This window comes from Vigna angularis, chromosome 2 (assembly GCF_016808095.1).
Source record: "Vigna angularis cultivar LongXiaoDou No.4 chromosome 2, ASM1680809v1, whole genome shotgun sequence".
Lineage (NCBI taxonomy): Eukaryota > Viridiplantae > Streptophyta > Magnoliopsida > Fabales > Fabaceae > Vigna > Vigna angularis.
This window is the reverse complement of record NC_068971.1, coordinates 52,501,547-52,516,866: the sequence shown is the minus strand read 5'-3', so window position 1 is coordinate 52,516,866 and position 15,320 is coordinate 52,501,547. Positions and strand designations below refer to the sequence as shown.

The 15,320-nt window shown below is 36.8% G+C and overlaps 2 protein-coding genes across 2 annotated transcripts; both read right to left on the bottom strand.

The window, feature by feature from the left end:
• Positions 1–87: 87 nt before the first annotated feature.
• On the bottom strand, positions 88–7,236 carry LOC108318956 (protein PUTATIVE RECOMBINATION INITIATION DEFECT 1). The gene is made up of 9 exons (XM_017549953.2): positions 6,724–7,236; positions 6,040–6,152; positions 5,759–5,934; positions 4,881–5,189; positions 3,596–4,559; positions 2,793–3,501; positions 1,630–1,910; positions 794–1,460; positions 88–456 (listed from the first exon to the last, which is right to left on the bottom strand). The coding sequence occupies exons 1-9, from the start codon at positions 7,171–7,173 to the stop codon at positions 214–216; spliced, it is 3,912 nt and encodes a 1,303-aa protein (XP_017405442.1). The 5' UTR covers positions 7,174–7,236; the 3' UTR covers positions 88–213.
• A 1,664-nt stretch (positions 7,237–8,900) lies between these two features.
• LOC108319053 (protein transport protein SEC23) lies at positions 8,901–15,087 on the bottom strand. The gene is made up of 12 exons (XM_017550067.2): positions 14,216–15,087; positions 13,956–14,129; positions 12,913–13,074; positions 12,185–12,327; positions 11,957–12,032; positions 11,638–11,810; positions 11,448–11,529; positions 11,230–11,307; positions 10,438–10,599; positions 10,091–10,354; positions 9,784–9,888; positions 8,901–9,603 (listed from the first exon to the last, which is right to left on the bottom strand). The coding sequence occupies exons 1-12, from the start codon at positions 14,954–14,956 to the stop codon at positions 9,457–9,459; spliced, it is 2,307 nt and encodes a 768-aa protein (XP_017405556.1). The 5' UTR covers positions 14,957–15,087; the 3' UTR covers positions 8,901–9,456.
• Between the last annotated feature and the right edge of the window lie 233 nt (positions 15,088–15,320).

Below are 15,320 nucleotides of genomic sequence, written 5' to 3'. Positions count from 1 at the left end.
TGGACCAGGGTCTCAATTATATGATGATTTGCTTTTAAGTCTTTTAAATTTCCAATGTTCTGAAAGGAGTCCGTGTTCGGTCTAGTATGCGTAAATATTACTTACTACCTTATAACACGTATAATAATTGTTTCAGCACATTATTCTCTCTTCTTATCACTTCCATAGTTCTATAAAATTCAAGTGTCCCATGGATTAGATCAAACACTAAAGCTACCTACAACCACCATCATCTACAGACAAGGAACTGTAAAACATCTCTATTTCTTCAAAGAGCTTTTTACTGCCCGTATGAAATCCCAAGGAAACCGTATCTATGTATGCCTCTGATGTCATTAAATCAATCAGAAACTCACAAATGTCTCCCGTGTCATACGATGCGGTGAAGACCTTCTTTATCGCCTCATTTGGGAGATCGTCTTGAGCATTGTTAGTGTAAACGCGCTTTCTGCATTCCTGTAAATATTAGATATGGCATAACTAAGGGGTATATACAATTTAAATAACCATAACCTTTTCACATTCTAACTTCTATAACCATTTTGCTCTTTATTTCTTCATCTATTTCCTTCCCCTCTCTCTTGTCTTCCTTAAGACGGTATACACATTCCAAGGAATGTAAAAAAAAATATATACTTTTTTCACATTATTCGTTTTGCTGAATCACAAAATTTATACGCATGAAAGAATTGTATGTGCTTTACAAAATACAAGGAAAATATGGTATGTAAGGTGAAAACATGGATAAAGCATAAAGTGACTATGGGAACCTAATAGAAGACAAAGAAGTTACCTGGAGAATTTGATTTATAGTTGCAATTTGCTCTGTACTTAAGAAGTTAGATTTCAGTAGTTCTCGAAATAACACCAAAATCTCCGAACTCAAGTTACTTGCAGTAAGATTTTCCAGTATACCAGATATACTTGAACTATCAAACACAGATCTCATCCACTGAGGGATTGTACTCAGTTTCAGGACAGCTATAGCTATAAGTACTTGAGGACTTTGTTTGTTCATGAATGATTGCGATGCTAAAGCAGGAGCTGCAAAAGATACTGTCATCTCCTCAATAATCAGTCTACACCACCTACTCCCTTCTAAGAGTTTGGTTTTGTTTGTCAGATTTTCCCATCCCAGAATCATTGACAGGCAGAGGCAACAATTTGTAGCCACTCTCAGATCATTATAGAAGACCAGCCCTTCCAATATACTCCTTATGGACATTAAGTACCCAACAGTACATCTCAGCTCTTCATGATTACTGTTTATTTGATCTGATATTCTGTTAAATAGCTCCAACAGACTATAAGAAGCAGCTATCTTGATTGCAGGAGAACCAAAATGCAGGAGTCTGCACAAGTCATGGCAACGGATGCCAATGAAGGCCAGTGGCTCCGATGGTTTCGTTGAAACAAGGAAGCTTTGCCAATCCACAAACCCTGGTAGGATAGCATGCAAACTAGAATCGAAAATTTAGGATTTACAACTCATTTTTTAAATATTTGGTAAAGACCATTAAGGGGTGTAAAATGTAATTTTCTGACGATAATATGCTACAATCAATTGGCCAGAAAGTGAAGAGGATAACAAAAAAAATTTCTTTCTATTACTGATGTCAACCGGCTTACCTTTTAAAGGCGAAGTAATGAAGCAAAAGCAAAAATATTAATGTTTCTCCGGTGCTTGTTCCCTCGTCGTGGTCTACCAAAGCATGTCCCTTCGAAGAAGCAGCACAAACTACCGTGTTGACCATAGAGATTATAGAAGTATTAAAAAGAATGGTCTTTGAAGTCTCTTCAAGTGTTTTCTTGGTGGAAAGATGCAAAATTAAGGAAAGAATGCCAATAACGAAGAGACTTTCGTCACTTAAAATATCAACCTTATCGGGTGGAATTGAATACTCCATCATCTGCAGAAGTGGTAACATGGTGTGAGAACAATCAATAACAAAATCATTTTGTTTTCTAGTATGTTTAGGGATAGTTGATCGGTTATAAATTTTTGTAATTCAGATCACATTATTTTTCCACCTCATGTAGCAATGGTTCGGCTGTAATCTACTTCCATTTGGTCCTTGTACTAAGAAGGTATCTATATTTTTCTAATATTTCGTAATAATGATTGTAACACATCTCCAAATAGTTGTTTGTGGCTGGTTATCCATTATAATGTACAATAGGTGATTTTGCATGCATGGACATTGTATTCCTCAATCCTTACATCAGTTATGCATAACCGTACAGAGTACGGCTCTGCTCCTCCTAAAATCTTAGTAAGTAACGTCCTCCGGGATATTCAAATTTGAAAATTGGGCTAAATGACAACCGTGTTACCAAAACTCAATAATTTGCCATGTCATCCTTACAAAAAAATATTATGTATGAATGGGTTCGAATTTGGTATTACATTAAAATCAAATCTCACAAATTTAATGTTTGATTGGAATGATATTTTAAACAAAAATTGAGTCAAATGACACTGCTAACACTTCTGAACAGGAGTAAAGTGGAACGTTAGAAAATTCAGGGACTAAGTCGAAAGCTAGAGTAAATTAACAGGACAACAATTGTACTCTGACCAAATAAAAACAAAAACAACAAACAGAGGTCAGTAGACAACTATTAGGAAAATGAGACCAAAAAATGGCTCTAACTAGATAAAAAATAGAGGTCAGCAGGCCACTCTAAGAGGAATATAGGACCTAAAATTGGAGTTTCTATTTTCTAATCATGATGATGTTTGAATTCATACGGGATGCAATGTGATTAAATAGAAGTTCAGCTACTCACACCTTCATGGTTACCGCAACCCAACTTTGATCAGCAGACAGTGTTTCAGGATGCACTGAACTCAAAATGTTAAAAACCAAAATCAAGATGGACATGTACGTTGTTGTCGACAAAGAATTACTCAAATAAAACCAACTCCTGATTGTTGTCGCTATTCCATGCAAAGATAATTGCTCACAAGCAGTTGGGTAGGCATGAACCATAGTTGCCACGACATTAAGAACACATACTGCGTCACGCTCATGGCTTTCTGCCTGCAAGAGCTGTGTTAATAGGCACACGAAAATTCTAGCTCCGTAGTTATCTTCAGTCGATACTAACTCAGCTAGTGTCTGTACATTTACAGTTTGATTATTGTTTTCAATAATTATGTCAGTCTCTTCGAAGTTATAGCTTCTGCAAAATTTCAAAGTCTGATGGCATAATGAGTTGATTACGTCATCTTGCTGAAACAACCACTTCAATGATACTGTGTGAATTCTTGCTGAAAGTAAGTCCCATTCATCATTGTTTATGAGCTGGAATATTATCTCCTCCGCTTCTCGACTGTAGTGAATTGGGTAGTTCGTATTGTCAAGACCCCTTAACAAACTGTAAAGATTCACCAGTCGTGTCACGGTCATATTATCGGTGGTCCGATGATGAAAATCACTCCTATTGAGAAGAATATATTGTTCAAGAGAAGCTAAAATCAACTTCTCATCTGCAAGTCTGGTAATTAAAGTCAGAAAACTGTTAGGGAAAATAGTTGTCGGTGAACTGCTAATCAGGGGAATAGGAGTACGAATTTTGGCAATGCAAGTACCTTTCATCATATAGCGAACTGGTGTACAAAATCAGCAAAACAGCAGATTGACAAGAAGGCAAATCCAAACTGTTAGAACTCCTTTGCCCAAGCAAAAAGAGTAAATCGATAGGATCGTGAGAGAGGTGTAGAACAGCCTCTCTAATTGGTTGTCCAGAATCATTCCCTAGTAGAGAATCCATGAGGGAACTTAGCAACAAATATATTCTACTTTTCATCCTATCTCCTGTAAACAAACCCAGGCACTCGTACGAAAAACTGAACCAACCGACTGAAATCAAAGTCTCTGCATATTCCGTGGCATTAATACTAGACTGCAGAAGCAGTATCGAATGAAAAGTTTCCAGCAATCCTAGGGCAATGTCCTCTTCCATTTCTTTGATGCCCATTACAAGCCAAGGTAGTAAATAGGCACTGCATGTATCAAGAATACTGTTTTGAAGTTCCTGCTTACTAGAGTTACTGGAGTTTCCATCGTGACTGTATGCATATGCCTCTTTAAGTAGGTACAGGCATTGCAGAATTTGGTTGACATTCCTTTCAGAGACAGAGAGACAAGCTGAAATGGCATGTCTTGTTGCTTCCCCGATTGATTTTGACAGATCTAGAGCTCCAGTACAAGATGGATATCTTATAAGAGCCACAAAGACGGAGCAGACCATTATGAAGGTCTCGGGAATCATACCCATTTCTCCACCAGAATGCTTTCGAAGCATTCTTATCAAAACAAGAATCAGTTCCTCTAGTTGAGAAATTGATACAGATCCAGGGCACTCAGAAATGCATTCATAAATGAGCTTCAGTGTAGCACACTGGACAGGGTGAAAAGGAATTTCCGCCACATAATGTAATGCTGGGATAAGTGTTGAAATTCCAACAACGAGTCTTACTTTAAAAGTTTCCTCAGCAGTTGATAAAAGGTCCAATACCTGAAGGCACATCTTGACTGCTGGGTCCTTGTACTCTGTTCATCAAAAGAATAATAAGTAAGCTACCTACCAAGGTATAACAGAAAGGTCAAAATTAAGTTCTGCATTCACAAGCACATAATAGAAAAAGTCGAGGTAAACTAAATTAGATTAATAAAACCAACTAGAACCAGATAACCAACTTTGAATTCCATTCAATCAGAAATGAATCTAAAGTAGGGCAAACGCTTTCGTTTTATATTGTGGCAATGAACGAGGCTATAAAGTATCCACAGTATTCAACACAGCAAAATCAATATTGCTTTCATGTAGACGAGAGAAGGACTTGTTTGGCAAGTTCAGTACTAGGTCCTCACCTGACAATCTTAATATTTCAAATAAATAATCTGCAATATTTTCTTCCACTAAGACTCGAATCTGATAGTCTGAAGTTTTGACTGAAGACAAATAGTGAAAGAGTAAATCTATAGTGCCGATTTGAACTTGACTGTCTGACGAAAGTAATGGGCCTTTGATGGCTTCAGCAAACAGATTTACCAGAGATGTGCCCTTGGTGCCATCTTCAGTTTCTTTAGCGTCAACTCTTTCATTGGAAGAGATGTTACAAGTATCATATGCACATTCTTCCCTGAGCAAATGTCTTCGAGCCAGCATAGTCAAAAGTGCTAATTAAAAAAAAAATGTAACTGTCATTCATAAAAGAAACAAGAAAGAAAAGTATGTTGTAAACTACAGCATCTAAGAGTTAATGATATCTATACTGTGAACTATGGCCAAACTGACTTTTATCCAGACTTGGAATTGTTAACATTAACCACTCGTTCATTACGCCAGAAACTTTGGTGATTCGAATGATGTAGGATAAGGATGCAAACTCTTGAAGAGAAAGATACGAGCAGGTAATCAACCTTTCCATTGAAATTCATGATACAGACATCAGATGTGATGCAATGCATGTCAGTGTTTTTTGTCTTCATATTATCAACATGCAATTGCACCTTTAAAAGTGTCGTGTTTTATACCACCTTTGTTTCTATCTATTACTGAGTAGTTCTGTAGTTGAGTATCCATGAGACAAATAACAAAATCCTTTTGAGATAACGTCCTAATGTCAATCTCTACTCTACCGGTCCAAAATAGGCTTCACGAAAAGAAAGACTTAAAACGAACAAGACAACCAAAACGAAGTTTCAAGTTTTCTTTTCAAGGAACAAAAATAAACTTGATAACGGACCAATACAATTCATGCGAACATCGTCATTTTGTGTCTTCATGAGCACATCGACCAACAGGTACAAGATCTGTGGACAAAAGGGAATCAACATATCGCTTCCATCTGCCTCTGCTGAAGTACTCTCAAGAACAGATAGTTTATAAAGGACAAAGAGGACCTCCCCTCGAATCTCCTCACTGCACCGAGCGAGCAAAGGACTTACCACGTGAAATAAATTTTAAATTCAACGGTACAGAAAGTCGACAATATAGCATCCAATACATAATATATGTGAACAATACCTCGGCAACTGAAGGCCCGTAACAAGAACAGAAATGAGGTTACCAATGTCTTTTATCTGTTTATGGAGATCATCTCCCTTCTCACCATTCAGAAGAGCCCCAAGGCAGTGAAGCTGTCCATTCGGAACAGTAGAAACAATCCATAAAAGTTTCCTTTCATTTTAGAATTTAATTAGAATATAAAGACTAGCACATTATGTATAATAAGATTATTAACTTCTGTAATAATAACCTTAAATTTAATGATATCTAGGATGATTCTTAAGTTATGTTTGGATAAACTAGTCTTATAAACACTTTTAAAAAATGAATTCAATGTTTTAATAAAGTTAAAATAAACTAAAGCACTTCAGTTTATGAAATAGTAATTATATAAATTGATTTTTAGCTAGCGAAGAAAGCTAAATTTATCTTATTCGTTGTCTTACTTTCTACTTATAAATGGCTACTCAAAAATTTATTCAAACTGCTAATTGAGAAAGTAAAAAAATTATGATGGCGCTACGTATAAAAAACTAAACTCTTCATTTTAGAGTAGCATTTTTATTTTATGGTACATCTCGACTCTGTACAGATCCTCTTGCTATTGTGCAAAGTTATGTAGCAATGTGGATCTCCACAGATAAGTTGACCTTCTAAGAAGCAGAAGGGAAATTAAAACTGAGTAAGGGAAATGGAAATCACCAAGTGCAGCTGAGGGGAAGACCAACCGAAAGCACTGGAAGTGATGCGATCGGAAACCCTAGAGACGAATTCGCAGGAAACGGAAGGGTCCGCGGAGGCGGAGAGGGCGAGGATGAGATGTGTGAGCTGTGCAGCGATCGGCTCGTCGTGGAAGGAGGAGAGGGCGGCGACGAGAGGCGAAAGAAGAAAATGAGGATGGAATGTGAGAAGCGGTTGAAGGAAGTGAGGCAGTGAGAGGGATCGAGAGATCTGGGAGAGAGCGTAGGAGACATGGACGGTTGGGGAGAGAGGATTGGAGAGGAGGTTGGAGAAGCAGACGAGGCAGATGGAAGCGCCGTCGTGAGTTTGGAGATTCAACGAAGATCGATGGCCCTGAGAACATGAAACTGGAAATCCCTCGTCGTCAGCGTCAACAACGTCCACATTGCGTGAATCGCTGCACCAGTACATTCTCTTCTTTGCACTCACCAATCACCAGAACGCTGCTGCTAATGCTTTCGATTTTTTGGCGCCAAGCTGATTTTTAAATTGAACTGGTAGTTAGTTAAGCTCTTTCTGATGAGCTTCGTGTCACAATTGGGCCTGTCGAAGCCACCACTTTGCAAAGCCCAATTCTTTCTACACCTTCATATTTCGTCCCGGCATTCTATGAGTGTTAAAATTTTCATTTTACCCTTTTTTTTATTTGTCCAGTTCTGTATTTATAAAAAATATGGCTTTGTAATTCGAAAGTATTTTTAGCTTCAAATATCGAAATAAAAATTTTCATATCTATGAATCGCAGGGCCAAAATTATGGAGATGCAGAAAAAAATTGTCCTTATGCAAAATGTTGCATAGGCTTGCTGCTGTAACGTTCAGAATTTGGATTTTATTACTTCATTTCTATTTTTAATAATCTTTTATTTATTTCTTAGGAATTTAGTTGTCTTATATTTCAATTATTATTTTTTTCAAGCAAATAAAATAGTAAATACAACTATTTTTACTAGAGGATAAAATTGTTATTTTATTACTCGTGTAGATCATAAATAGAGAAAATAAATAAATGTACATCAATATTATACCTATTCGATATTATTTCTGCTTAATAATAACTTTATCGTCACAAGTCTTAATGAGAAGAATAATTGGATATTATTTATTCAATTTTATATTTGTAATTCCATTCGTAATGTATTTGATTTTTATTTATTTTACTCATGTCAATTTTATATTTATTTTACTCGTGTTAATTTTAGGTTGTCATTATAATTGTTAAACTATAATTTAGACTAATTTTTAGACAATTAATACTATAAAATATTCTAAAAATAATAATAAATAATTTTAAATGAAAATATTTATCGCAAACAAAATAACCTTGCAATAAAAAATAGGAACAAAGGAGACACAATTATGAAAAAAAATTATAAAAGAAATAAAGTTCTAATATAAATTTGAAATTCTACAATTTGAAGTAATTAAATTTATCAAATAAATTTTTATAAGTTCATTTTATTTTAAAAATTTTACTCAAATAGCATATTGTTATAAATATTTTAAATTCCTTATTTCAAATTATTTATAAAAATAAATTGGAAGTTTAAAATAGTAAATGTCACATGAACAAAAACATGGGCACAAAACCCAAATAGAAAAGTTACACTATCGTAGCTTTCGATTGAATTAATTTTCAATTTAGGCCAGTTTTGCAATTCAGCTATAAACATACCTACAAATCACTACTGTTAATCTATTTCATTTTCTCACTTTTATTCGTATCACTTTCTTGAATGTACAAAAACTTTATGAGAAATGTCTCCTTAGAGAACTCCTATTTTTGCTTCAAGTAAAAAATGCTTTCATTTTCTGTATTTAAATCGTCCAATCTTTCCGCAGTAATTTTGGACATCATAAATTTTAAAAGTTCAGAAAATAATTCTACTGCCACTTACTATTTTTTAGAAATGCGTCTAAATCGTAAATGTCATGTACTACATCAAAGTATAATCACTAGCATGACATACATGTCACAACACGATATTATAACATTTTTTTAGATTTAAAAAAATTAATAAGAACTAAATTAATCTAGAAATTTTTGTAAAACTTTATTTGAAGTCAAAGAAAACCATATTTAAGCATGTCCCTCTTCATGCAGGGTTGGAAGTAATAGAACAGAGGGCAGCCAAAGTATCAATTTCACAGAGATGGGGTCCTATAAGCTTACCTCACAATATACAATACAAAACAGTATCAAGAGAATGATATCAAACTCAACATCAGAAAAATGACTTTCGTTACTTTGCTACCTGGGGAACATATAAAAGTAAAAGAACTATATAAATTAATCCAGCTGAGGAACCCAAAAATTCAGATCTGGGCCAAAACAAACAGAAAAAACTGAGTCAAAAATATATCCCTCATTTGCTAAGCTGCTGTCGCATAGATGGTCTCCTAACTCCATTATCTATCTTTTCTTTCCGCACAATACCCAAACTTACATACTTTCCAACCCTTTATTTTCTCCACAAAAAGAAAAATCGACCAGAACCTTAAAGAATCATGTTTCAGGTCTTCCTTATTCTTCAATTCATGTAGGCTCCGACCTTCTCCTTTTTAAGAACAAAGGGAAGAAAGGAAAAGTATTGAATGCAACAGCACAACGCAGGACACAAACATGATTGGTGAATTCCCCAAACCAAAGTCCAGACAGAACCCATAAAATCTCAATCTCTACTATTATCTGTTTTCAAGATTGGACAGCCAACCTTTGCAGATGCTCAAAGAAAACTTGAAGGCTCACATCATCAGTAAAGATTACATCTGAACCAGCGGACATCTCATGTGCATTATTATACGTTGCTGAGGGATTCAGTTTTGCTAATAAAAATCTAGCCTGTTAAACATCAATGAGAACCCAGTAAGTTTCAAGATGACTACAAATCTAACCTTGGTGAATCAATGAAATGAACAAAAAAACTGTTAATATGTTATGAGGTGAAATGGGAGGAAAAGTAACCGTAACAGTTAATTGAGACATATAACACTCAAACTGGTCTTGGTAAATTATACTGACCTGGGAACCGTGTTGGTCACACACAACCAATCTAGGAACTGGGAACCGTTCTCTAATTATCATTTGGGAATCATCATGCGGAGCACGTAATAGCTGTGCAAATGCCTGTGCCATATATTAAAGTTATCAGCAAAGCAAGAAAAAATAGTAATTAGAAAAATGGCCCTGAATAAAATAACTTTAAAATAAATCTGAAGAAACCATAACTAGAAAAATATAAAAATATATTATAAAATCTTAAAATCAATTTGAGACATAATTTGCAGGTAACAATGATTTCTTTGGCAGGATGTGACAAAGTACAAACCTGGTGTTCTGGCTGGTTCTGGTATCCCAAGTTGCGCCATTGAGCTATTGTCATCCCATGAAAAATAACCACACTAAAATATGAATCTAGCAACAAAATCCGGTCTGCAGCAATGGAAGCCACATCTAACAATGCTGGTGCGGGGAGTGAATTAAATGAATACGCTATCAGTGATGGCTGAATCATAACAGCAGCATTACTAATATTTTCCCTGTTTAACAACATGCGGAAATATGCAGTCTCGTCTGGACTGTTGTTAAAGACCTGCCAACGCACACATATCAACACCAAAGAAGTTAAATAAAGTTTTAAAAGCGGGACAGGAAGAAAATTACAACAAAAACTACCTGTACAAACTGTGAGCGGCGCAGATTGAACATAAACTGAGGAAAAAGTGAAAATGATGGGTTTAATGTAAAAGATGATGGATCATCCTTGCGATAGTCACCAAACTTAGAACAGAGGCGAATGAGAAACCGATCCAACCACCGTGTAGCATCAAATGTTTCCTGATCAAACAAAAATGAATGGTTAGCAAGGGATCAGTTTATAGGAAGTTTAACTAAAGAAATTTTGCCACAGATGTGATATGATAGAATACCAATTCAAAAACTAGTAAAATTTAATTTTGAAAATAAAAACCACACTCAATACAGCAACACAACTGCAGTCCCAGAAACAGTATATTTTGTCCACAAACTGCAAATTACAACCTAGTTGCCTAATTACACCACTATCATAAGATATATCTTAATACATAATACATAACTTTCATCAGTTATTTTCTATGAATTACCATAATGTTGTTTCTAATGCAGAACTAATAAATAGTTACTAATACAAGATAAGTTATTTACTAAGAGCAACAACTATTACATGCCCCACAACCAAGGATTTGAAATTTGATAAACTGGTTATTTGCAGCGAGTTGTGAAATACACATTTATACACTTGCAACTTTCATCAAAACAGCAATATACACCTAGTCACCGAATTTTATGTTTTCCAAAAAGCAATCACAAATTGAATGAAGATATTGCATAATTTACTAAAAAAGCTTGACAAAAAAATTATATTTATGGTCTTAAATTCTTTTAGGAATACCAAATAAACGAGTAATAACACAACTTGTGACATACCTCACTCTCCATTTTTAGAGAAGCAAATCTAGCCATTACAACTGCTGCAGTTTCTTGGTCAAATCCTTGAACCAATTCCTGAAGAGAAAGATGATAAAAGTAATTAAAAACATTAAAGCTTTCTTAATATCATGATAATTGTCGGCGCTCCAAATATTACTTTGACAATGACAACAGACAGGCATCCGTTAAAGATATTAAAAAAAGGCTGAAACTACCTCAGAGCTAACAGTACTATCTACCCATCTTCTAGTTACTGTCGTGACACGAAGCACTGATTGACCACTTGGGTCCTGGTAGCTGCAATACTAACATGAGCATTAACATTCAATTGCTAGTGCATAAGTGCAACTAGATACAAAATAGTATATGAGTGAGATCATATTAGTAGAAGTTATGAGACATAACCTTGTAAGAAACTGTAGGTACAATTGTGGGTTGACAGCACCTGGGGTGTTTGTCCGCTCACTTGATGAAAGATCAAACATCACAGTCAAGCATGTGCTCTTGTCAAGGCCACACATCTTCCATGCTGTTGTGTTTCCCTCACCTATAACAGTATCAGCAACAGAAGGCCCTTTCTGCAGTAGGATTGTAACCATAAAAATCAAGAAAAACCACATTTATTCAGTCTTAGTTCTGTTACTTTGGTTGACCAACTACCAACTCCAACTCCAGAGTTAAGAAGCAACACAGAATAAGAGTTTGAAACAAAAGAATATCCAACCTTTTCCAAGGAAGTGCAAGGCCCGATCACCCCCTGAATTTTGATTTCCTTGGAGCAATTTATCTCCAGGGTTCCACTGAAACATAAATAAAGCTGGCAGTGAGCACATCTGATAACAGATAATGGAAAAATGTCTGAAGAAAATAAGAGACAAGGGAAGAGAAAAATGAAAACACATTCACAAAAAGGAAAATGTCAGTATAGCATTTAAAATGAACGAATTCTCACTTGAAACAAAGACCAAGAGATTGTTCCCCATCCTCAAAAACTCGTTTAAAAGAGTCCTTGAAGACTGAATGACCAAAACTTTCAGCCAGGACAACAAGACCACCAGTTCGTTCAACCGCAACTTTAATTTCTGCAACTCCAACCTTTTTATTTAAAGCATTTACAATTCAGCACAGGACAGAATTAGATCCAAATTGTTTTTCAATGTAACATTCTGACAAAATTACAAACTCAAATTCATGCATACCCACTGCACAATATAAACAAGAACTTTCTTGCATACCCATAATAAAGTCAATCACAAAAAATAAAATTAAATAAAAAATTAAAACACAACCAGAATTTCTCTTAAGCAGAAAAATAAATGAAAACCATGATGCCATCATACAATCACCCAAATGGATGGAAGTGACACATTAATTAACCATATTGAAATATAGCTTCACAGGTCATGTAGCCATGTGTTTCCAGTGACAGGGAAACGAATTTAATTAGGAATATCTAATCAAATAAGCCTGTAAAAAATTTTGCATAACCACATGAATCTACTTAATCCGTCAATGTAAAATAAGATGTAAGGCATTTGATGAAATTAAATTAAGGAAAAAGGGGCTTGATTATCAGAACTCACTACGTTCTTCAAAGTCTCACTTTGTGAAATCTATCAGCAGCACTGCAAGTGAAAGAATTCTTAAGGTATGAGAATATTAGTATATGCAGGCACAAACCTGATCAAGTGCTGATGCAAACATGTCTAACACATGACCCTGGCTAACCAGCTGTTTAGCGAGACCTTCATAAAACTTGACTGCTTTCTTGAAGTATGGTGCTGCATCTTTATCAAGATCTTTATGAGAGCGCACTGGATCAGACAGATCTTTTGAAACAATCTGCATAGGAAAGAAAAATGAAATCTAAATCACCAGAAACACCCAATATACACAAAAGCATGCATAGCATAAACAACGGTTCCTTCTGCGTATTCAAAGTTTCCCATAAAATCTTTAGTCCTTTCAGCTCTAGACTAAGACAGAAACAAGAATTTCCCCCAGTTTTTCTTTGTCCAAAAGTGACACTTGACTGAAGAAATCAATCTTAGGAATATCCTAAGAAACAGTAACAGCAGGATGCCTAATTCCTTACTACCTTTGAAACAACTATAACTATAGTTCTTATTAGAAAGTGAGTTTATGCCTAACTCATCCCCACAAAACCGGCTTGTAAGGTGAGGTTTGCACCTCACTTATATATTATCATTTGGCCTTATAGCGGCCCGATTGCGGGTGGAAGAGAAGAATAGAATGCCCACTTAGAACTCGTTAGGATAGGCTCTGACCTGGCTCTGATACCATATTAGAAAGTGAGTTTATGCCTAACTCATCCCCACAAAACCGGCTTGTAAGGTGAGGTTTGCACCTCACTTATATATTATCATTTGGCCTTATCTCTAGTCGATGTGGGACTTCCGTCAGTTCTCAACAGATTTCAAAATCCTTTGCTTCTAGCAAGTGACAAAGCATAAATATCAAAATTTTGCACACCATAAGCCAATTTTAAGAGTAGTGTCTTCAAAGACAAGCACCCCCCGTGACACTTAACTGCTGCCAAGTCACATAGCATCACAGCAAAACCGCACCCTTCGGACGGTCGCATACTCCTAACATAAAATTTGATAAATGCAGAATACCTCCCCAACACCAGCTCAGTTTTCACTACCCTAACAGAGAAAACGTCATCCAATTACACAACTAAGAACAGAACAGCAATTTACCGCCCCAGGTCCTTCCGTGCACGGCCCCCCAACCAAAGCTATGATTCTAGCGCCAGTCCCAGGAGTACAAGCACTCAGCAACCCCGCAGCAACATTCAAAGCAACCCCAGTGCAGCGCGCAGGGCGGCGCCCAGGCGGAACCGGCCACTGATCAGTCTGTAATTCATCTAACAGCTGCAAAACAAAGAGGCACAAATAACGAATCTGTAAACCATCTACAGCATTGAAACCACGAGGCAGTAAAATCCATAAACAAATACCGCATTGAGAGTATATTCACACTCAGAAGCAGGCAGCAAGAAGCGTGTGATGCCGGAACTTGGTAATCCCCCGGCACCGGCGCCGGCGACCCCAGGGGAGGTCTTGTGAGGTCTTCTCCCGGGAGTAGAAAGGCCTAGCTGATCGAGAACCTGATCGGCGGGAATCTCCTTGGAGCCGCGGAAGACATAAACCTTGGACATGTCAGAGAAGCCCAATTCATGAACCTGGACCTGGGTGCCGAAGGAGACGAAGCCGACGAGTGCGTTATCGGGAAGTAGGCCAATCGCGCGACGAAGCGCTGATTTGAGGAACTGGATCTCCTCCTCGATGAGACAGGTATCGAGGAGGAAGAGGAAAACGGGGGATGGGTTGAGGGAATTGGAGAGGGGGAGGATGTACTCGACGGTGGTGTATTGGGGGTATAGTTCGCCGGGGAAGTTGGTTTCTGAGATGGCGTGGTACTGAGGGGGGAAGTGGTTGCGCTGATAGCAGAAGGGGCAGATCCAGATCTTGGCAGTGAAGTCGACGCGGGCGAAGGGGTTGAGGGCGGAGGAGCAGGTCTTGCATCGGAGAGGGGCGTACTGGAGGCGGGGGATGTCAGGGTGGGGGCGGATGAGGGCGACGGTGGCTGCCAGAGGGATGACGCACTTGCTCGATTCCACCTTGGTGCGGGGCCACACGTTCCACGTCATGCGCACTCCGTCCACTCCCTCGGGATCTGGGCTCGCCATCTCCGACATCCTCGATCACTCACCCGCGGCGCACCGGCAATTCTATTTCCCTGGGAAACAACTCTCTCTCTCCTTCAATTTTCAATTCTAATTACAATTAACAATCCCAATTTTACTCGCCCTGCTTTTCTCTCCATTCAACTCCTTTATTACACTTTTCTTCTTCTTATTAACTTCACACATCCATTTTTTATTTTTTACCTTTCAGGGTTTTTTCAGTTTAAATTTTACTTTTTATTACAACCTTTATCTTTTAATTTATATATTTTTATATATGATATGTATATATAATATATCTATAAAATTAATAAAAGAATTAGTTTTTTTAATAGTCATGATAATTATAACTTAATAATAAAAATGATTTATTTCT